At 49.1% G+C, this 22,248-nt stretch overlaps 1 protein-coding gene across 4 annotated transcripts; it reads left to right on the plus strand.

Moving 5' to 3' along the window:
• Nucleotides 1–204: 204 nt before the first annotated feature.
• On the plus strand, nucleotides 205–10,668 carry THNSL2 (threonine synthase like 2). Of its 4 annotated transcripts, none has more exons than XM_051798584.1 (10): nucleotides 205–362; nucleotides 2,034–2,259; nucleotides 2,832–3,059; nucleotides 3,749–3,943; nucleotides 4,210–4,362; nucleotides 5,037–5,267; nucleotides 6,117–6,265; nucleotides 8,944–9,069; nucleotides 9,938–10,077; nucleotides 10,185–10,668. In XM_051798584.1, exons 1-10 carry the CDS (start codon nucleotides 360–362, stop codon nucleotides 10,417–10,419), a joined length of 1,686 nt encoding a protein of 561 aa, XP_051654544.1. In that variant the 5' UTR covers nucleotides 205–359; the 3' UTR covers nucleotides 10,420–10,668. The 4 variants fall into 4 exon arrangements, with proteins under 4 accessions (XP_051654544.1, XP_051654545.1, XP_051654546.1 ...); XM_051798585.1 differs by having other exon boundaries at nucleotides 2,835–3,059; XM_051798586.1 differs by having other exon boundaries at nucleotides 2,034–2,144; nucleotides 2,835–3,059.
• The last annotated feature ends 11,580 nt before the right edge of the window (nucleotides 10,669–22,248 follow it).

Raw genomic sequence — 22,248 nt, forward strand, 5'->3', positions numbered from 1 at the left:
CACTAAATTCTACTGTCATCCCAGTGAGTGTCCCAGGCACTTCCTCTGTGTTTGCCTGTGGCTGCCACATCAGCAGTCCCTGCATCCCAGCATGAACCACTGACCCTGTTAGTGAGAGTTATCACTGCTGATAGGCCCAGGGCATAGACAGGCTTGTGGCAACAGCCCTGCTGCAAATGCAGACAGCAGGTATCCTGGTATAACCCATTTTTTGCAGGGTTCCTGCATCTCAGAGGGATGTAATGCTGAAGGGATCATCAGTCTCATTGTAAACTCTTCACTTAGAAAAAAAAAATTAGCTGAATCAGTGAAGTCATCTCTTTGGCTGTGCTAAAGCACACATTAGAAGAACTAGACATATGGTAAGTAAATGCCCTGGGGCATAATGTCGCATGGTGGTGGGAGTAGGTGAGGTCTCATTGAAATGTGCTGGGTGACCCTTGCAGAGATGATCAGACACACATTGGTGATATTAAATTATTACTCTGGAAATAAGAACTATCAGATTGTGCAGCTTTTCCTATGGATTTGATTCTTTCCTTGTTCTAGCCTAAATCTGAGCTGAGCTCGAAGTGTGCTCTGTCTCTGTGTGGGCAAGGAAGGAAAAGCCTAAATTCACCTTGGCATACTGTTGTGGGAGAGGGGAGAGGTCAGAGTAGAGGAGACAAACCATGTATCCTGCAGCTTTTAATATTTCCTTTATTTCCAATATTTCACTGTTTTTGTCCAGAGGTGCTACTTGCAGGTTTTTGTGTCAGCTATCACTGGAGCATGATGAGGAGCTGAGGCTCTGGTCTGGAGACATCAGATGGCCAGATGACCTTGGGAACTTTCGATGACTTCAGGGATGATGCTGGGGGGGTTTAACCATCAATTTAAACTTGAGCCATCCCTGATGAACAAGGTCCAGCCCTGTACCTGTTTTTTTCTAGCACCTTCTGAAAGGACCTGGATGCACATCTGGGATGTGCACAGACCCCCATTGCAGGGTCAGCATCCCACAACATGCCAGTGTGGCATGAGGACGTGGTGTCTGCGGGTACAGGGAGGTCACAGCAGGTTTCATTTTTGCAATGTCATGGGGAACGTTGAGCACAGAGGTCTCCTGATGGTGGAGAGATATGGACTGGTTGGGTGATATAATGTATATAATTATAGATAAGTAGCTCCCTGCCTAGCTGATTTCCTAGAGATTTGCTCTGCTCTGCCCACTGTGTGAGCTCAGATAAATTATTTAAAAGCTTCTGTTTATTTCCTGCTCTGCAGAACACCATCAGGGGCAACTTTGCCCGCAGCCTGAAGTTTTGCTTCTGCCTCCTGCTGAGGAGCTTGCAGAAGCAGCCCTTTGGAATGCTGGGTGTAGAAAAGCCTGTTTCTATGTCAGTGCTCAGGGCAAGGACTGGACAACCCTCTTCTGGAAACTTTTCTCATGGCTCCAGTTACTCCCCAGAGTTAGATATGTGCTTTGGCAGGCAATGTGTCCCCTGCTGCAGACATGAGCTCTCTGGGTCATGGCAGGCTGTTATCAGCCATCCCTTGTACCTCTGCACCTTACCTGCCTGGACTGAAGTCCCCACTCAAGCTCCAGCAGCACACACTGAGCTGCACCCTGGGTTTGTGCAGCCACTGGTCCTGTGTCAACCTTTCCCTTCAAAACACACTGATTGTATTAAAATAAAAAGTAGAAAAGGGATGCACAGCCATTCCCTGCAAAGGAAAACTGATTTCTTTTTCACAATCCCACATGTGTCCCCTCTCCCTTCCTGCCTCAGTTTCCCCATTGGTGGGACAGGGTTGTTAGGAGGCTGAACACTTGCCTTTGCACAGCTGACTTACAGACTGATCTTCGTTGCAAGGATGTTTCTGACCTAAAACCTGCTTTAAGCAGGTTCAATCTCAAATTGAAATCCAAGCTCACAGTTACACCAGATCAATGTGTTTCCTCAGCTGGGGTTATAATGGAGACAACAAGCCGTCTGTGTCCTGTGCTTGATCACCCTCATGCTAAAAGCCCTCTTCTAATATTTAATTAGGTTTCTCCTGAGCTGCAGCATACTCCCATTCCCAGGCTCGGTGCAGGGAGGCTGTCTCTGCTGGCTGCTCCGCAGGGAACATCGTCATGTTGCAACGGGGACACGTTTTCCGTGAGCACAAGTGCAAAGGGTGACGGGGTTGGAAGCGGTGGCAGCAGGTTGTTTGTTCACTCTCCTGCTGCCCATCCCTTGCCGAGGGGCTGCAGCATCGGCCCAAGTGCCCGAGGTGGGAACAGTCGTGGGAGTTCACGGGATCTGGGTGGGAAATGGCCTCTTCCAGCAGCACCGGTGGCTGCTCGGTCGGATTTGCGTGAACACGGAGGATTTAGCTCAGCCCTTCCTGCACTGTGTCAAATCCTGTCCTTAGTTTAACCCCTTTGAACAGAATCAGCCTGCTCTAAAAACAGTTATTTCTTTTTTTTTTCCTTCAAAATAAAAAAAAAAAAAGCTGCAGCTTTGGCAAACAGCCCACAAGAGACATGACGTGCTTGTGCAGCGGCTTCTGCGCCGTCAGGGCTTTTCCTCAGGCGGGAAGTGTCTCCGGGGCAGGGTGGGAAGGGTGAAGGGAAAGCAAGACGAGGAGGCTCCGGCCACCTTGGCAGAAATCCCAGATGGCCTTTCCATCCCCTGCAAAATGCCGCATGCCCCTCACTGGCCCCCGCTGCTCCAGCTCTCTGTGACTTTTCCTGAGAGGAGGTGGTTTGTTCCCTGAGGAGCTCTGTGTGTCCATAGGGGAAGTTTTTGAGGGAGTTGAGGGGTCTACTCTGGGTCCCTGGCAGTGACAGCAGTCCCTCCCAGCAGCCATGGAGTACATCAGCACACGGGGCGGCACGAGGGCCGTTGACTTCGAGGGAGCCCTTTTCTCCGGCTATGCACCCGACGGGGGCCTGTTCATGCCCCAGAACATCCCCTCGCTGGACAGGGACACCCTGTGGCGCTGGAGTAGCCTCTGCTACCGTGGGCTGGTCAAGGAGCTGTGCTCCCTCTTCATCCCAGCCGACCTGGTCCCACGGAACACACTCAGTGGTGAGTGCAGCCACGCAGGGAGCTGCTCGTGGGGATGTGCGCGAGGATTTTAGGGTGTTCAGATGCACCTGCCTGCCTACACCCCACCCTCTCGTGGCCCCCAGAGGATGGAGCCTGCTGCACTATTGCCTGCTCCTTTCTGTACCCTGATCTCCTCTGTCACCTTGCAGGAAAAGGTGTTCCCTGTGTGCAAATAGGGATTCTGTTGACTTCAGTAGTGATGGCTGATGCTGTTACCCTACTCGCTGCTGGGTCACCTGGCTGCTCTGCTGAGCTCCAGACTTACCCTCCCTCCAGGGCTTCCTGCTGCTCCACGCTCTCCTTGAGATCACATTTTGAATGTTTTACAACATTTAAGAGCTGTCACCTCCACCAGAGGGCAGCTGCAACCTCTGTCTCAATGGCACATAGTGATAAAACTCAGGTTTCCTGTATTTTATATTTTAGCACAGTTTTCTCTGATTGTGTAGAGTATCCCCTGGGGTTACTTGGCATAGTTATCAAACACCATGAAGCTGGGCTGGTTTATTCCTAGTAACTACTAATAACTTGTTGGATGTCTGTCACCGCTCCAGCAACTGAGAGTCTTTGGTTGTGCAGAAAGATACCGGGAGCATGAAGAACACAGGTGCAGGAAGCCATGGGTCAGAAAAACAATCTAACAGCTCCTTTAACCATTTTCCCTCTAGACCTGATCGACAGGGCCTTCAGCAGGTTCAGGCACAAGGATGTTGTCCATTTATCCAGGCTGAAAGACGGGCTGAATGTTTTGGAGCTGTGGCACGGGGTTACTTTTGCATTTAAGGATCTGTCCTTGTCCTGCACAGGGCAGTTTTTGCAATATTTCTTGGAGAAAAAGCAGAAGCACGTCACTATTCTGGTGGGTGAGTATGTCTCTTTGTGGGGGGTGACATTTCTGGTCAGGCCTTTACCTTGAGAGCCACCATCCCACAGCCCTCCCCACAGATGCCCCAGGGTGGTATTGCCTTATGGGTGGCTGGTGAGTGATCTCCAGACAATGCCAGGGTGGCTTCTCTAGTCAAAAACATCTCATGGAGCATCTCTGTGTCTTTTCTTGAAGTGCAGCAATGCAGGTTTGACTGATGCATCATTTTTTTTCTTTTCTTGGTGCTTCCTCACTTTGAAACAGGAACTTCAGGGGACACAGGGAGCTCGGCCATCGAGAGTGTGAGAGGGCAGAAGAACATGGACATCTTTGTTCTGCTGCCCAAGGGGCTCTGCACTCAGATACAGGAACTTCAGATGACCACCGTCATTGAAGACAATGTCCACGTCTTTGCTGGTTGGCACTGCTGTTGGACTGTCCACTCTATGGCCCTGCTGTGTCAAAACCATGACCCTTAAAGTCTCAGGGAGATACTCAGTGGGATTTACAGCTTTAGCAGCTGTAGCCAGTCGGGTCATTGCCATCACCATGCCCAGACATCTTGCTAACAGGAGACGACATACCCAGTTTGGTGACCAAGTAGTTCAAGGCTTCTTTGTCTCCTGGCCACAGATCAGAGCTGCCTCCATGCAGGTGGTTGGTGTTCGGCTACACTGAGTTCAGCACCATTTCTTGACACTAAAAGGATTTGGAGTCACCTCTGCCCTCTGTCTTCTCACCTTCCTGTGTGATCCATCCCCTACCACCTTGCCATCCCCATGGGTCAGCATCACCACTGGGTGCTTGAGCTGCTTGAGTTCTCATGGACTCTTCTGCTCAGCCAGGTCTCACCTTGGCATCTCACAAGGGGAAATACATATTTGGGAAATATATATTTGGTATAAGCAGGAACCCAGAGTGCCACGTCTGCAGAAACCACCCGACATCCACAGGGTGCCACTCAGCCCCTGAGGCAGATGGGCCACAGCAAACCCCAGGGCTTGAGACCAACCCCTATTTCTGAGCAGACATACCTTGTGCCTGATGCACTGCTGTTGGCAGATCTAATCTTTCCTTTCTCCTTTTGACAGCTCACGGGAACAGCGATGAAATCGATGAGCCCATCAAGGAACTGTTCGCCGATGACGATTTCGCCAGAAAATACAATTTGATGAGCTTGAATTCCATCAACTGGTCTAGGATTATGGTGCAGATTGCTCACTTCTTCTATGCTTACTTTCAGTGTGCCCCATCCCTGGATACCACCCCATTGCCAGTGGTGGAAATTGTTGTGCCAACAGGAGGAGGAGGAAATATCACAGGTAAAGGGAAAAAGATAGGTTAGGTAAGAGAGACAATGCTGTGATCTATAGACCAAAAGCACTTCACAGATACTAGGTATTGCTATTTATTAAAACACCCACTCTCTGGTAGGATTTCTTCAGAACCGCTTTTATTTTATTACTCATGTATGCTTATTACTCAATTTAGGTGTCACTAATGATTTACAAGGTGCAGAAAAACCCAAACCACCCTTTGATGATGAGTGTAGCTATCTTGAGGATGGGAACATTAGGAGAGGACAGAACGTGTTTGATGAAGAAAAGAGGGAAAATACTGTGGCTCTGATTTCTTAAGTGAGACATTAACAGAGGTGTGGAGTCCTGCCTAGTCCTACTCTGGTTTGCATGGTAGTGTGTGGTCAAGAGAACCACTCATAATTGCATAATCTGACCTTCTAAATGAGAGCCCTTGATTGCCTCTGTCCCAAAATAGGCATAGAACTGTCTTATGACAGCAACAAAGGATTTGATATATTCACTGCACTTCCAGGTTGCCCATCTGAGGCAGCATTAACAAGCTCAAAATCTTCATCTCTCTTGCTTGCACAGCACCTGCCTGACCTGTCATCCCCTAACCATCCATCATCAAATATGGAAATGCCCAAAGGTCAGTGTTCAATGGCAGGTGGAGCATTGCATCCCTGGATTTTATAATCTGGTGCTCTACCAAACCCCTGGAGACAGATATCTCAGAGCCCACCAGGGAAAATCATTTGTGTCTGCTTCTGAGCCAGTTGCTCAATCAATTTGTACAATGACTCCTTTGCTAAACTTCCTTTGGATGTTTCTTCACCAAGCACACATTTATTTTTCACTGTTTTTTCCCAGCTGGCTGCATTGCCCAGAAAATGGGTCTCCCAATTCGAGTTGTTGCCGTGGTGAACAGCAATGACATAATTCATAGGACTGTCCAACATGGAGATTTCTCAGTGGCAGAGAGCGTGAAGGCTACATTAGCATCAGCCATGGATATTCAGGTATGTAGTGACTTGGCCAAAATGGGGAAATAGCAAATATTGAATTTTTTTTCTTTTACTCCAATCTACCTGCATAATTCTGCCACTGGCAGCGCCTCTTAGTGATGCATTACGAGGTGGGACTCCTATTAACCATTTATGCTGCAGACTGCTGAGCTGAGGTAGATCAAACACCCTCCTCCTCACTTTTCAGGGCTTGACTTTGTGATCTTCATTGTTAAGTGCTGTGTTTCTGGGGTTTTGTCCTGTGCAAGGTTAGCAAGAGAGGGACACTTTCACATGTGACAACTACAGAACTATAAATGCCACCATGTCTCAGGGGTTTTGTCAATGCTTCTGAAAGGCTCCACCAAGAGCAAGAGGAGAGACCAGGAAGAAGGTAGGGAAGTCCAGAAGAAATGCCTCATTTATGGCTGTCTGCAGCTTGCTCAGAGCAAAACAAGTCTCAACAGGCAGGCAAAGGCCTCAGAAAGAAAAGTCGTAGAGGTACAGAAACCAAACACCTGGAAGCAAATACCTCCCGTTTCATCCCTACCCTGTGATCCTCAGGGATTGGATCTGCTTCCAAATAAGTGATCAGAGGGAAACCCTTGGTGTTGTGTCTCTGTGGCCTTAAGCTACTTGGATTTTTCAAAAGCTTTTCAAACACCCTGGGAGCACCCGGGAGCCTGGAGGGGCTGCCATGCTCTGCAGTCACTAAGTCCCTGTGCCCCTGTCACCAGGCTGTGCTCTGCAGCGTGGCTTTCCTCCCAAGCCATGAACTTGGGGAGCTCCTCAGAGCTCCAGGGGTATCTGGGCTCCTTTCTGGGCCCATGTCCCTTCAGTAGTACTGCTCTGCTGAGGTACCCAGGCTTGTGCCAGCCTTTGGGATTATGGCAGCAGGCAGTCAGGCAAGGTGATATCCTGAGATTGCTGAGGAGCTGGATGGGTGTATCCCTCTACACATCCCTCTCCACACCTGTGTGGGACATCTTTGTTCAGCTCACATCTGAAGCATCCATGCAAATTTTTCCACAGCATAAGAGACTATTCATTCTTGAGGGGAATTCAGGAGGTCTCTAGTTGGGGCCTGTTTAAAGCAGGGTCAGCCCTGAGGTCACACCAAATTACCCAGGGATTTTCCATTCGGGTATTGGAAACCTTTAAGGATGGAGAGTGCACAGCCTTTTTAGGTTGCCTCTTCTGCAGCCTAAAGTACAGCAGAGAAAATTTTCTCATTAGATGCTACCTAAAGAGTTGCAGGTGAAGCAGGAAGTCTGGTGTGGATGAGCCTTGTAAGGAGCAATCCCAGGAGAATCACAGCAGGTGCTGTGTCTTTGCAGCACCTAAAGACAACCAGGGGATGTTCTCTGGCCCTGAGGTCAGGAAGCACCACACAGCTCATGTCCACACACCAAAACTTTGTCCCCAGTGTGATCTGTCCTCCAAATTGGACCCCAAAGTTCTCCTGGACAGTTCTGGTGGCCTGGGACAGAAGCAGAAGCCTTACTTAGATGGTAAGGCCAGTACTTGCATCAGTGTCCTGGCCCAGTTCAGCTTACTGGTGTCGACACAGACATCTGTAGTGGAAACCAAAAGGCTGGCATGAATGGAGGGTGAAGGGGAAATATATGTGAAGGATGTGGGAGCCGCAGAAAGAAGGACAGGAGAAGGGATGTTGGGAGCATGGTGCTGGAGGAGCTTCTGGGAGCAGGTTGTTGAAGTCCAGGGCACACTGACATGTAGCTTCTCAGGACAGCCAGGTTGAGAAGCAGAGGACAGCCTAAAACAGGGGACAACCTAAAGCAAAGGGCAGGCAACACCCAGACTAGGCTGAAGATTAGAGGCTCTGGGAGGTGATGGTGGGAAGATGAAGGACAGAACTGGGGCCATAAGACACCCAGATGAGGACACAAAAGTCTGAGTAGGACCTGATGACTCTCCAAGGTAGAACAGGATGGAGCGACAAAAGGTCACAGGCAGAAAGATGTGAAAAGTTCATTCAAACCCATCACTTGAACCCAGGAGATGTGATGAGTACTCTGTGAGTTGGTGTCCCTTGTTCTGTCTGTCTCTACAAGGTGTCTCAGCCAAACCACTGGATGAATGTTTCTTAGTGCTTGTAAACATGCAGGGATGAGACAGGGAGAAGAGAAATTGGTTTGTGACCCTCCTCTATGGTCTTGCACAGAGCTCTGCTGTGGTGTTGCAACACTGATTGCTACGCAGTCATACAGGCCAGTCAGGCCCTATATGTGCCCTATAAGTTCTCAAAGATTATCAGCCAGCCCTGCAGGGAGCTGGGTGTCACTGTGAGTCACTCAGCATCTGCAACACTGAGTAAACAGCTGGATATTTCTGGTTCTCCAGTGCACAGTGTGTTATTAGCCTGGGTTCATCACGGTGATTGTACAGATGTGGTCACACTGTTGATTCATCAGTTATCCCTGCATTTTCTGTTTTAATCTGATGGTCACTGTCAAACAGGTCAAAGGTCCAAAAGACATCATGTTCCCAAAGACTTGTCTTGGGATGTAGGTGAGTAAAGGGAAGACAAAAAGCCCACACCAGCTGCCACCAAGAAAAACTCAGTAGTAGGACCTCAACCCTACGGAGACATCAGAGAATCAACACAGGTGCTCTTCCCCTGAGACGAATGCTTGAATTTCCACTGCTCACCTATTGCTTTGTTTTCCCAGGAGCCTTACAATGTGGAGAGGATCCTGTGGCTGCTCTCAGGCTCTGACAGCAGCCTGATAAAAACACTGATGGAGCGATTCAGTGTATCAAAAAGGCTAAAGCTGCCAGAGGATTTGCACAGAAAGGTCAGTTCCTGACACACACAATGCTATGTATGTGTGTGTGTAAGGAGAACTACCATTTTCAACTCATTTACAGAATAAAAAAATCATAGTGGAGAGCTTCCAACCAAAAATTTACGTGTGAGGCTAGAACAGAAGTTTTATATCAATGTGTGTGCACTGAGATGTTAAAAACCGCTTTTAAATTTTATTTTTTTTTTAAAAAAGCTCTTTCTTCTTTGCAAAACTAAATTAATAAATGCCTACAATTATTTAGTTAGGATCTGAAACCACCCCATCCTTGGCCATGCACCGAGGCATCGTGCAGCAGATGCTGGCACAAATTGAGTGTTTGGGAGTGGGTCTGATGACTTGGGTGCTGCAATTCAGCCTCACTCTTATGGCAAATGGGAGCACAACACAGAGAGGGATACCAGAGAAAACTGAAGATATGAACTATGAGAGGGCCAGATGCAAAGCCTTGCCTCTTCCCATCCAAATTCCCAATCACTGTCCCTCACTAGGAGGGAGGAGGATCCTTTGCCTGGTGCCTACTCCTGCTTGCACAGCAAGATAAATACTAAGTAATGATTTTATTAAAAGCAAGAAGAGCTGTTACACTGAGGTGGGTTTTACAAGTCCCTCAGAGCATGGAAATAGCAGCCAAGAGCTGAGCTGGGTCTCAGCTCCTTTCCACCCACGCTTGCAGCACCTGTGGATGGAAAACCCTGGCTCACACTCTGTCCCCATGGTTGTTTCCAGCAGTGCTGCAGCAACCCCTCTTCCTTCGGTCCTTGGGAAGCTCCATCCTCCAGCCTCCCTATTTTGAATTGCTTTGCTGAGTGCTTGTGGCTGATGCCCTGTGCAAAACAAGCCTCCCTGATTCCCACAGCTTTCCGAGACCCTGCGATCCCGCTCAGCCTCCGACGAGGATATTGTTGGAGCCATGCGGCGCTGCTGGGAGGAAAACCAGTACCTGCTGTGCCCCCACTCTGCCGTGGCTGCTCACTACCACTACTCTCAGCCAGACAGGTGAGGGAGTGTTGGGGACTGGAGCATCACTATCCCCCTGTTCCTTCAGTATCTCCAGCCCAGGCCTTGCTTACATCCCAATTTCCTTGATTTTCTTCCCTTTGCAGCATTCCCCGGTGTTGCTTAGCTCCAGCCTCCTCAGCCAAATTTCAGGATGCCGTGCTCCGAGCTGGCCTGGTTCCCCAGATCCCCCCTGAAATCACTGCCCTGACAACAATGGAGACCAGGTCCACTCCCTTGGAGCGGGGACAGGACTGGGCACAGGTGCTCCGGGGGTGGATTGGAGCCATGGCACAGCGGTGGGAGGCAGAGGGTGGGAGTCAGTTTGCACCCCTGGGGTAGTGGAGGATCGGGGGGCAGGTAGTCACACAGACCTGAGCTACTGGGCACAGCTGGCCAATGCCTCCCAGGGCTCATTCTCTGTTCCCAGGAAAGCCCCATGTTATGCTGGGAGCCTCCATGTGATGATTTATTAGCAAGAATGCACTTCCCCATTGAAGTATATGGACTATTTCATAACACTTTTAGTAAAGACCTCTGCAATTGTATCCCCTTTGTCCTAATAATTCATAAAATCCGATTGAAACTCTGGATTGACCTACCTGTTCCATCTTTACTGGCTGTTACAGAAAGCTTCGTTAGCACTACCCACTGCTTCATGAGCATTATCCAGTGATTCTGGCTCCGTGCTGGGATGTTCAACCCAGTGATCCCAGTAATACCCAAGATGCTCAATGGGAAACACATGCAAGACTGGAGCTAATCCACCTTACCCATCCCTGTAATTTAGGCAGTGGCAGGGATCATTCCCAGGCATTGAAACTTGCTCAATTATAGTGTTAAATGGCAGATGTTTTCCCTGGACATGCTTATCTTACAGCACTGGAAAGCAGTTCTTTATCTCAGGGCTTTTGGTCCTAGTCCTGCTTCAGACTCTTCCCGGGCAACTTCCACTGTAACGAGTAGGAAATGGGAAATTCCCCTTATCCTCTGCCTGAAACTTCAGGTCATTCAATACCACGTTCCCATCATATACATATAAATATATAAATACCTTGTGTGGGAGCTGCCTCCACAAGTCATGCATCTGGCAGGAATCTCTTGTGCCTAAAAAAGGGGAAAGAAAAATAGGAATAATTATACCGGGGGGAAAAAATCCCCCTCTGCCATCAAAAAAAATTCCCCCTTTGACATCAAAAGAAGTCCTGTAATGGGAGGATTAATTTGAAGGTTTAGTGGCATTTAACAGGGTAAAAGTAAGTTCTGTGAAGTGATTCAGCTTGGGATGTTGCAGAATGTGCGGGAAGAGTGGGAAGCTTTGCCTGGGCTGCTTTGCTGGCACCCAGGAAGACTTTTCCTTGGCTCCCTCCAGCACAACCGGCCCCGTGCCACCTTCTTCCATCCCACTGAAACCCTGCAGGAGAGGAGGGACCTGTGCCTTCTCCAGGATGGGGGGTTGAGGCTGCCCCATCCCAATTAACGTGGGTGAGGGAAACAGCTTAGTTGAAAATTATGCAAAAAATCACAGCACTTGGATGTTTTTAATGCTAACGGCTCTACTTGCATGGATCAAGGAGCTGGGAGGAAAATGGTGGTGGAGTCCAGGAATGATGCTTCACAAGGCCATCATTCACCCTTCTTTAAGAGCCAATCCAGCAAAATACCTCCTATTTAAGCAGCACCTTAACCTCAGCCTCACGAGGCTGAAGGATGGCTTTGCACAGGGTGGGGGGGTGCAGCATGTCACTGGGGGTGCCAGTGAGAAACCCCCTGGTCCCATTCGGCCCCACGATCCCCTCTGGTTGATGCAGATGTTGTGCTCAGTGGACTCCACCACCTTTAATAGCTGCCTCCCCAAATCTTGCGGCTCTCGGCCGGGGACGGCTGCCCAGTTGTAATTTAGCTCTTAATCATAGCTTAAGACACCCTGTGAGAGGGGAGAGGCCTGAAATTCCACATCCAAGCAAGAGGTTGCAAACCCAGCTGTCTGGTCAGGACTGGAGTAGGAGGAGGAGACAGGAGGGCAAGGGGCCAGACCCGGACCCCTCACTGGGGAACACAGGGAAGGATGGGTGAGTGGGGCTGGACTCACAGCCTGCCAAGGTCCTGGTGTGTTTTGCAAGCAGAAAACCTGATGAATACATTCCATGCTCCCATCCCAATGCCCTGAAGCCGTAGAATGGGTAAAGGGTCTGGCCTCGCTGCAGACAATGCCCAGGAAGGGCGAAAAGGAGTTTAATTCTCAACTATCCCTGAGGATACCCCTATGGGGTATCAGATTTTTTGGGGGGAATGACACTACGAAAACTCTCTCTGCGATCTCTGGGCCAGAAGCACAGCAGGAAAAGCCTGTTCCATGCCTGGAGCCAAGGCAGAGGGAGCACAGACAAGCTCAGCTTGCAGGGGGTGCTGCACTCCCACAGGGGGAAATGCACAGCTGCACGTGCCAGGCCAGTACCTGGGATATGGGAATGAACCTGGCCCCCTGGGCATGCTGTGTCCCACCCTGCTTCGAGACCACAGCATCTGTGGCTGCTCACACTGGGATCTCACACTCTGTCCCTAGAACAGGAGCTTGCGACTCTGCTCACTCATCCTCAGGTCTCTGGCTGAGAGGGAAGGTCAGGTTGGTTTGATGGAAAGATGGAAAATGGAGGGAGGAAAGTCATGCAGAAAAGTGGTCTCTCCTCACCCAACACTGCTGGGGGGCTGCAGTCTCTGGCAGCCTGACATGCTCCCAATGTTAACAATATATTAGTTCTGCCCCTTCCAGAGCTGATCACAAATCCAGGACAGACTTGTCAAATAGTTCACCTCATACATCAGCTGATCGCACTTTTCTTCAGCAAAAATTCCAATTTCAGGTCCCTCACCGCAAGGAGATCTGACACATGTGATCCAGGAGACAGTGATGCCAATGAACCAGTGGCCATACTCCATAGGAATCCCATGTTCCTCCAGAGGTCAGGACACCCTTCAAACTGAGGGGCGTGGCTGGGATGTGTTCCTAACTCCTACGTATCTTGAGGAGAAAGTAATGTCTTGGGATCTATCTGGATACTCATGGGGTCTACCCTTTAAGCCATCTGCCTCCGAGCTTGCAGTTGTCACCTGGTGTTGGGTCCCATGGAGACTTCAGGAGCAGAGCCAAGCTGTGATTCATCACTCCAATCATTAATAGTGCCATTAAGAGTGCTATTCATTAACGGGGTACATGGGATGACTGGCTGACTGCAGCACTGGTTGAAACAAAATTGAGAGGAATATAAAATCCCGGGCTGCAGGTGAGGATGCTATTTCCTGTGAGCAGAGCAGTCCACCCTTCCCCTCCTCCCACCCAGGGAACAGATTTGGAGGCAATTACTCCACTGACTGGGCTGCCACGTCCCTCTGCTCCAGTGTCACATTTATGAGCTAAGAGGAGGAGTCCACAACGTGGTGAATTATAAGCCAATGCTTTAAAACACTGTTCTGAAGGTTTGGGAGTTGAATTATTATTTATAAGGCCCTGGGGGTGCCATGTAATTTATGGACAGGTATGAAGACAGGTAGGCGCTCAGACATGGGTATGAGCCCAGTGTAAATGCTGAGATAGAAAGATAGATAGATGGATGGATGAAGATAAGCTTCTTGGCCAGGAGAGCTGGAGATTGAAAAACTGGAGATTGAGAAGCCTGCCCTTAGACATCTCTGCTCTCAGACATCTCTGCTCTCCTGGAGTGATACCTACTGTCCCCGTACTCTCACTCCATAAAAGTAATTTCAAATCTAGTGCAAATAATTTGTTTACTTTTTTTTTTAAATTAATTTATCCCATGTGCAAGGAAAAAAAATAAAGAAGGACTTGCTTTGTTGTTGCAATTTGCTGCTAGGCATTCGTATGTGTGCTAATGATAAGTATTAATTAAATAGCTTGCTGTTGTCTTTTAAATGCAGTTATTTCAGGCTGTAATTAAACACAGACACCCAGCCCTTTCTGTCTGCATAGAAAGAGGCAGGCAGGCCTCCGGAGCTCGGCGCTTCTTTCATTGTAACAGGAGAGAGGTGGAAAATGAGGCAAAACCAGTTTCCATTGAAAACTCACCTCCCTGTACATGTCCTTCACGGGGAAAGCAACCAGCTCAAGGAAATTAAAGGAGTGCAACTTCCAAGATCCCAGCCCTGCAATCAAAGTAAGTTTATTTGCCCTTAAGATCTTGCAGCTTCATGCATTTTCAAGGCAGAGGAGATCACTTTGTTTGATCTCTGGGCGCTGCACAGGCTGCTGAACAACACACTGCCGTGTTCACCGTGCCCAGAAACTTGTTGGCTTATGCACATCTTGATCTGAGAGTCTGGAGATAGGAGTCCATCCCTCTTGCTTCTTGGTTTCCCCAGGTTTTTTCACTCTTGCTGTAAATCCCCACCCGTGTGCTGCTCCTGTCATCAATATTAATCTCCCAGCTCAGGGTGTGCTTCCCAGGGAAACCTGAGCTACCACCAGCCCTGCTGCCCTCTCCCTTTCCCGGCTTAAAATAGGAACTCAGTGCTAAAGCCCTCTAGAAATGCAAATAAAATGTCAGATGCTCACGTGATGGAAAGCAACCCCCAAATAAAATTTGCCGTGTGCCCGCGACGCCGAATGACACTTCAGCCCAACGTTATTTCTGCCCTCAAAGGCAACTGGTCTTCACTTATCTAAAATGCTGCTGTTAATCAAGAAATACATGAAGAGACATTGGCCATCTGCTGTGCAACTTATGAGTTGTGGGCCCTTTTGGGGTCCTGTCAACCCGAGGCTGGATTTGCCATGTTTTTTTCTATCCCTTCTGGCCCAGTGACTGTGTCTGTCCTGTGATTTTGATACAGCTGGACAGGTACCCACAGGGAGCCAGGAACATGGGAGGGGGTCTGCGACACTCTGCAGGCTCCTTTCCTAGTGAGGGGAGCGCAGGGCTGGGAGCATCCTTGGGGCTGTCTATGTTAGCAGCACCAGAAGTGGCTCAGAAGAGGATTTCCCCCAGTTAATTGCATTTTAGAAGTGAGAAAGGAAGGAGAAGCATGAAGAGAAAAGCCAAAAAAAAAAGAAAAAGGAGAAAGTAAGCCTTCAGAAGTTAAATACTTAATTGAAAGGGAATTTGAGCAGAATCTTAAACAAAAACAAAATTACTCACTTTTAGTCCAAATGGTTTAAATTTTGTGTGAGTTTTGGGAAAAGAAGAAAATTTAGAAATTTTGGAAATTTTAGAAATCTTTAGAACACCATATCACAAAAAGGTGATAAAAAGCCTCGCTGGAGCAGGAGGGCTGGAAAAGAGAGGAGCCAGTGGCTGCCCTGAGTGGCTCTGTCCTTGCCCTGACACCCTTGAGATCACCTCGAGCACTTTAAGATCACAAGATACTGAGAACAAAGAGTTTGTGTTCTCTTTTTTGCTCCGTAGTTTGCTGCATTTTCAGGCTCCCAAAACTGCTTTAACATTTCTAGGACAGGTTAGAACTATTTCTTAAAGAAAGCAGAGTAGAAAATCACATATAATCACCCTCCAGGAGCATGGTGCTTTCAGAAAAGCATCAAAAAGAATGATTCCTGCAAAACAAACAAATTAAGAAGTGATGAGCAAAGGAGGACAGTGATATTTTGTGCGATTTTCCACTATGCATCTCTTTGCTCTTGCTTTGGGACTCCATAAGCAGAACATCACAGATATTTGCAGAAACTTTTGCACATTAATATGAAACAGCAGTGGGATGCTGCAGTAAATGATGGGGAAGGCAGAAGGGGCTGTGTCTGAACATGGTATTATTTTGGTGTCTGACATAGGTCCAAATCCTGGTCCGACATGGAAAAAGGAAGGTGACATTTTTGCCACAGAAGTTTACAATCAGAGCTTTAACCAAAAAAGCAGGTTTTGGGGATGGGGGTCTTTCCTCTCACTGACTTTCCGTGTGACCCTGGGGAGCATCGAGATGGGGTGAGGAGCTGGGGGACCCTCCTGCACCTCACCCAGCCCCTGGCACCAGCCTGGTTACTGCCACGTGGATGACTCCAGGTGTCCCACACTGTCTGGGGACCAGGCTGCTGCCAACTCCTCACCCTGAGTTTGGTCCCCTGCAGCTCCACTTGGTCCTCACCTGCCCAGCAAAGCACCAGCACCCTGGGAACTCCTCGCTTCCGCTCCTCCGGGATGCTTGTGGGGATTAGCCAAGCTATGCTCCCTAAACCCATCACATGTGTTTCAATAGTTTTAATTGTTGCCTTTAAGATAATTACAGGCTGGAGAGCGTGGACAGGAAGAGCCTATGGATTTACACCAGGGCTTGGGTGCACCGTTGTGTACAGAACGGGAGATTTCCTGCTTGGGAGAGTGGTTTGCATGCCACAAGAAGGGAAGAACCACAAATCCCCACTTCCCATGGCTGGAACAGCTGGAACAAGGTGTCCCCCTGCACCCCAGTCCACCTGCCCCAGGGGAAAGAATCCCCCAGCATCCAGCTTGGCAGTTGCTGGCCTTGCTCATTTAAGCCACATCTTTTTCCACCTTCCCAAGCCTGTACAGAGGGGAATTCACACCTGAAGTGAACAGGATTCTGAAAATCAGGCTCACATTGGGACAGGGAGCACCCAGGGCCCTCCTTGCTCAGAAATGAGGCATTGTCATCAGCCAGCCCCATCACTCTCCTTGGCTTTTAGTGAGGTGAACCATACTTGTCCTGGTCCTTTGCTGCCTATCCATCCTCTATCACCAGTGAAAACACTTTAAAGGGAGATGTCTCAATCCCTCCTGTAGGCTGGAGTAATTCAATATTGAGTGAGAGGAGGACAGTGACTTCTTTCCTTCTGTTTGCACCTTTCTTGCAATTATTTTGTTGGAGCTCCCTGCTGAAGAGCGGGGCAGATGGCTCTCAGGGACAACACGGCTTCCCGGAAGCTTCCTTGCTGGAAGAGCTGGGGCAGCACTGAGGACACCTCTTGGGGCACAGGCCCTCCCCAGGGTTAACCATGCACACAGGGTTTCTCTTGAGGTCTTCTCCAGCCTGTTGTGTCACCATGAACTCAGCAAGGGGTCCTTGCCTTTGCGTTTGCAGTAACCTTTTTATTACTCATGCATTTTAAAATGAAAACAAGATTTCATCTAAATCCGAGAAATTATTCTGGTTCAGCCTGCTGGTTACAGGATGTCTCATGGCTGATGCAGTTTGGAGGGTCAGTCTGGTTGCTCACAGACATCAAAACCTGCAGTTACTGAAGGGGTAATGTGGGGCCTGGCCCACCGAGAATGTGATTTGTTTTAGTATTTAATCCATAGATATCCATTTAATAGAACTTCCTCTAAGCTGCTGTCTTTTTTTCCATCCTAACTCGTAAAATGGAAATAATCCCAACAGCCAAAAAGATTGGGAATAACTCAGATATTAAAATGCAGTGAAGATGAACTGGCTCCTGAGTGCAGATGGAGGGGACAGGGATGGGCCCCATCACTGCTGCCAAGGTGAGTTTTGGGGTCCTGTTTGGACCTACATCTGCTGGCTGTTGATTAAAAATCAAACCCACCCCAAATCCAGAGCTGAGCATCTTGAGGGTCTCCTGAAGGGTGGGATATTCCCCTCCATGAGCTGCCGACTTTTCCCCAAAAGTCCTCTGCATCCCACCCCTCTTCTCCCCTTCCCTTTCCCTTTGCCCCTTCCCTTCCCCTGTGATGTGACGCATTGGCAGAGAAATAAAATAATCATCTATTGCTTTATTACTTTTTCCACCCGTGCTTCCCTCACGGGCATCTGCATTTCGGGAAATGTTTTTAATATTTGCTAATAAAAGCAGCTCCAGTAATGACATGCTCCCTCCCCAAGACAAAATTGCCGGGACCGGCGTTATCTAACAAACTCGTTTTGGCACAAGCGGGTCGGTGTTCGAGCCATTTCTGCCCATTCACAGGATTATCAGCCATCTCTGCAGCCAGCCCCAGCCCTCCTCTCTGATTCCTAGTTAATTGGTGTGAAATTGGAGCAAGTTCTCAGGTGATAATGTGTTTGCATTTACTGCTTCACTGAACCACCCTAGCCACTCAATCCCAGCTTCATTAAAGCCTCAATCTCAGCTTTTGCTCCTGGCTGTGAGCTTCAAACCCTATTTCCTGCGTGGCAGACATACAGCCTGACACATGTCAGGAAGACAGCTTGAGCAGAGCTGCTGGGAACAAGCACGGCTACTGCCCAGGCGCCGCTCCGGGAAAATCACGTTCGCGGTGGGAAAGATGCTTGGAGTCCCTGCGATGGCTTCACGCTGTGTTGGTTGTTTTCCTGCGCTGGAGAAAGGCATATTTTATGCCCTTTAATTATGCCTGATTAATGAATTAATTTTAATTTTTTTTTTTCTGCAGCACTTTGAAGATAAAAAACCCTTCGTCTGAATTCTGTGATTAGTATTTAAAGACTGAAGCGAAATATTTGTAGGCAGAAAAACCTAACCGAGGAATGCCTGTGTTCAAGCATTCAATAGGGCCTATTCACAGGATCGGATTCCAGGGTTATTATTAGCAATAAGGTTATCTTTGGCATAATCTTTTTATGCACAACATGCTATTGGATTCCACCCTCCCTGTTTCGCTCGGGCCCTGGGGCAGAAGGTAGAAAAACCAGAGATGGTTCAAGCCTTGCAAGTGCTTTTCATGCAAGTGGAGCTGAAGCCTGGCAAAGTCTGCCACGGTTATATTTAGGACATAAACCATAAGGTATTTTGGTGCAAGATGCAGCCCCGGGATGCTCCTGCAGGGAGGGAGAAGCGTGCTGCCCCTGGGGTGTCTCCAGCCCTGCCAGCACACGCTGTTGTGAGCCTGCCACATGTTGGGGACACCTGTGACACCCCATGGGGTGACCCTCCAAACTGTGGATGGAAAGGGATGGGTTGGGCTGGTCCTTCACCCACAGGTCATGGAGGCAGCCCTGGGCATCTCTCCAGCTCGTGAGATTTCACAGGTCTGGACACAGGTCTGGGCTTGGACAAGTCTGGACACAACCAGGGAGAGAAGCCCTGCCAGCCGCACCGCTGGGTGAATCTCTCTTTTTGGGAGCTGAAAGCACCTTTCTGCTGGGGTGGATGTGCCTGGGGGTCCCGCCTGCCCCCAGCCCCAGCCAGGAGGGCTGAGGCACAAGTGGGGCCGCCTGGGCTGCAGGCCCACGGCAATGGGTTGATCTGGGCATGAAAGGAGAGAGCGGCGGTCGCCTGCCTCTTCATTTGGTTGTGTTTCTAGCTCTCATAAAGGCAAAGGTAGGAGTTAGGCTTTTGTTGTTGTTATTGGTTTGTTGGTTTTTGGGTTTTTTTTGGTGTTTTGTTGTGTTTTCTTTTTAATGGATGGTGGGTGTGATTCTTTTCAAACGCGTTCCCTTTGGCACGTCTGTGCCGGCAATGTCAGTGAGAGCCCAGGATGCCTCTGCTGAAGCCCAGGAACACCTTCCTTTGAAACTTGCCCTGTATTTCTCCCCAGATCCACTGCTGAGCATTGAGGGTGGGAGGAGGTGAGGAAAAATTAAACGGTGGTCCTTTACCCCAAATGGCTCGGCTGCTGCACAGGGTCCCCAGGTCACCCCAAAACCAGCTCCAAAAGTCAATCAAGGCTGCTCATCCATGGCCAGGGTCCCCAGTCTGGATGCAGGCAGAGCCAAAACACAGGTAGGCACATTAAAGGATGGTGTGGCTTTGAAATGGCACGGCAATCCCCTGTAGCCTAGTTTTTAGAGAAAGTATTTTGTAGCTGGTTTTTCTCTTTGTGACTAAATGTGGTTATTAGGCCCCGAGTGCATAATTAAGCCTGTTATTAAAAGTAAACATGTTAAGAAGAATATACTGGTGTGCAGCAAGCTCATCCAGAGTGCTGGACCCTCTGGAAAAGTCATTAGCATTTGTATTTAAAGTGAACGCAGTTAAGAACATATTGGATTAATTCAGGGCCTTAGAGCTATTAAAATGACTGCCATTAAAAATAAATATGTTAGGCAGAATATGTTGCATAATTTAAATTATTACAATGTTTACTCTGATTGTTTTTTACGCTGGCCTCTCATTTAAGAGGTTATTTGTATGTATATAAAATATATACATGTTTTTTATATATATACATACACGGTAATGTTTCTAGCTTTGTATATTTCATTATCTGTTGTGTTAAAATGACTCTGTAGGATAAATTTGACTTCCTTGTTGCAGGATGAGATGGAGCCCCATTGGGATGAAGCCTTGATTAAAACCATGGGGAAAAATACTAAATAAATCTTGGCTATATGTAAGTGTTGTGGCCGCAGTCCACTGTCTGTTGAGTTCAGTGGGAATCTTTCCTTGACTTTGCCATGCTGGGTCAGACCTCAGGAATGTCTCTCACTTTGATGGTTTTGCTATTGGTAGGTCAGCTTGGAAAATCAGAAAATCAGCAGCTTTGCTTTCCACAGGCTGTTCCCAGGCCGAGCTCCATCAGGTTTGGTGACTCGATGCAGCTCATGCTGTCTCATTTCCACCTGGTTTCTCATGGTGCTCATGTGCCTGGGGAGGTGGTGGGGTGGGATCATCTCCCTGTCACAGGGTTTCCCCCTCTGGGGGCCCAGTGCCTCCCTGTGTGCGAAAAGATGCTCCCAGGGAAGAGTTTCTCCCAGCAGTTTTGGACACAAGCAGTGACTTTTTTCTTGCCAGTGCCTGAGACCAGTGGCATCTACTGCCCTGGTCCCTGCATAGCACATATCCAATCTATATAGTGTATATAAATGTATCATAGAGTCATAGAATAGTGCCGGCTGGAAAGGATTTTTAAAGGTCTTTTAAAAAGACTTTTTTGAATATAGTTACCTCCCAGGGATGCATATGTGAGCTGAGGATTTCATGAGACCTGGCAGGACCATTATAAAAAAATCTCATCCCTCACCATACAAGCCAAGGGATGTTTTCCAGTAATTCCTTTGGAAGTCCCAGTAACTCCAGCACCCCACAGGATCAGAGGTGGTAGGATCAGAGATCAGGAAGGAAAAAGCTGTACTAAGGAATTATATGGGGTGGGGGACGTGGCTTGAAGAGAAGCCTGTTGGAGGGGTTTCCCTGTGTTCAGTGAAGGGGATAAGAGGTTAATTAAACCCTGTTGTGTGGCAGTGATCAGCACCTTCCCCTCCAGCTCTTCTCCCAGGGGTGCTTAGGGTCTGCATCCCTAGTATTGAGTCTGTCTTGACCACAGGGCCACCCTGGATGTCCATAGGGGTCTCGAGCTGCCTGCATGTCCCAGCCCCATGCGTGGGTCACCTGTGGGGTTGTCCCTCCCAGAACGGCCCCGTGTGGGTGTTCCTCAGGCTGTCACGACCCCGAACGCCCATCACACGAGGGAGATAAGCACCCGCCCCTCGCTTTCGAGGAACAGAGCTGTGAATGTCGGCAGATGGCACTATTTCTTCTGCGAAAGAAGCAGGTGGTTCCCACCACAGCTCTGAGCCGTGCGCTGGACCTGGCAGGAGAAGCACCGGGCTGAGGGCAAACCGCTTTCCAGGAGCCCCATCAGCGCTGGGAAGCAGCGGTGGGCTCCGTGGGGGCGGCGGCCGGCCCATGCCGGGAGCTGGGCAGAGAATTTCCGAGGACCCCGTGGAGACCTCTCCTCCTGGGGGTTGCCTTCCCACTGGGTTCGGTTCCCAGCAGCGAGTCAGTGATCATCAGCCCAAACCTCAGGCCGTGCTGCCAAACCACTGTGCTGCTTGTTTTTTATCAGCTCCTTTTTTTAGGGCTGAAAATCGGTGTTTGTTGCTGATTCTCCAGGTGGAAAGGGAGGAGAAGGCAGTTTCTGTGCTCCTCCCTGCTCCCCTTCACCTGTACCCTGTTCCAGGTGACACTGCTATGACCACTGTCCCCAGAGGCTGTCAGCTGGAGAGATGCTGGGGGTCTCAGTCGGACAAGTCCCAAGGGGAATCTCAGCACCTTTATCAGTCCTCCAAGCTTGTAATATCAGCTGAAAACTCCTAGCCCAGCTCTGTCTCGGCTCTCAGGGACCTGGAGCTGCTGCCTTCTCCCCCATCCTTCATTTCACCGACCCCCGGGGCTGCTCAGGTGAGTGCCAGCACATGCTGATGGGCTCCTGGCTGTACCGGTGCTGCAACCCCGTGGTTGCCAGTGGCCAGCTGGGGGGTCATTACCCACCTCACTGGAGTAAACTTATCTCCAGGAGATGCTAC

This window comes from Manacus candei, unplaced genomic scaffold, assembly GCF_025592945.1.
Source record: "Manacus candei isolate 608988 ecotype Guabito, Panama unplaced genomic scaffold, ASM2559294v1 h1tg000048l, whole genome shotgun sequence".
Lineage (NCBI taxonomy): Eukaryota > Metazoa > Chordata > Aves > Passeriformes > Pipridae > Manacus > Manacus candei.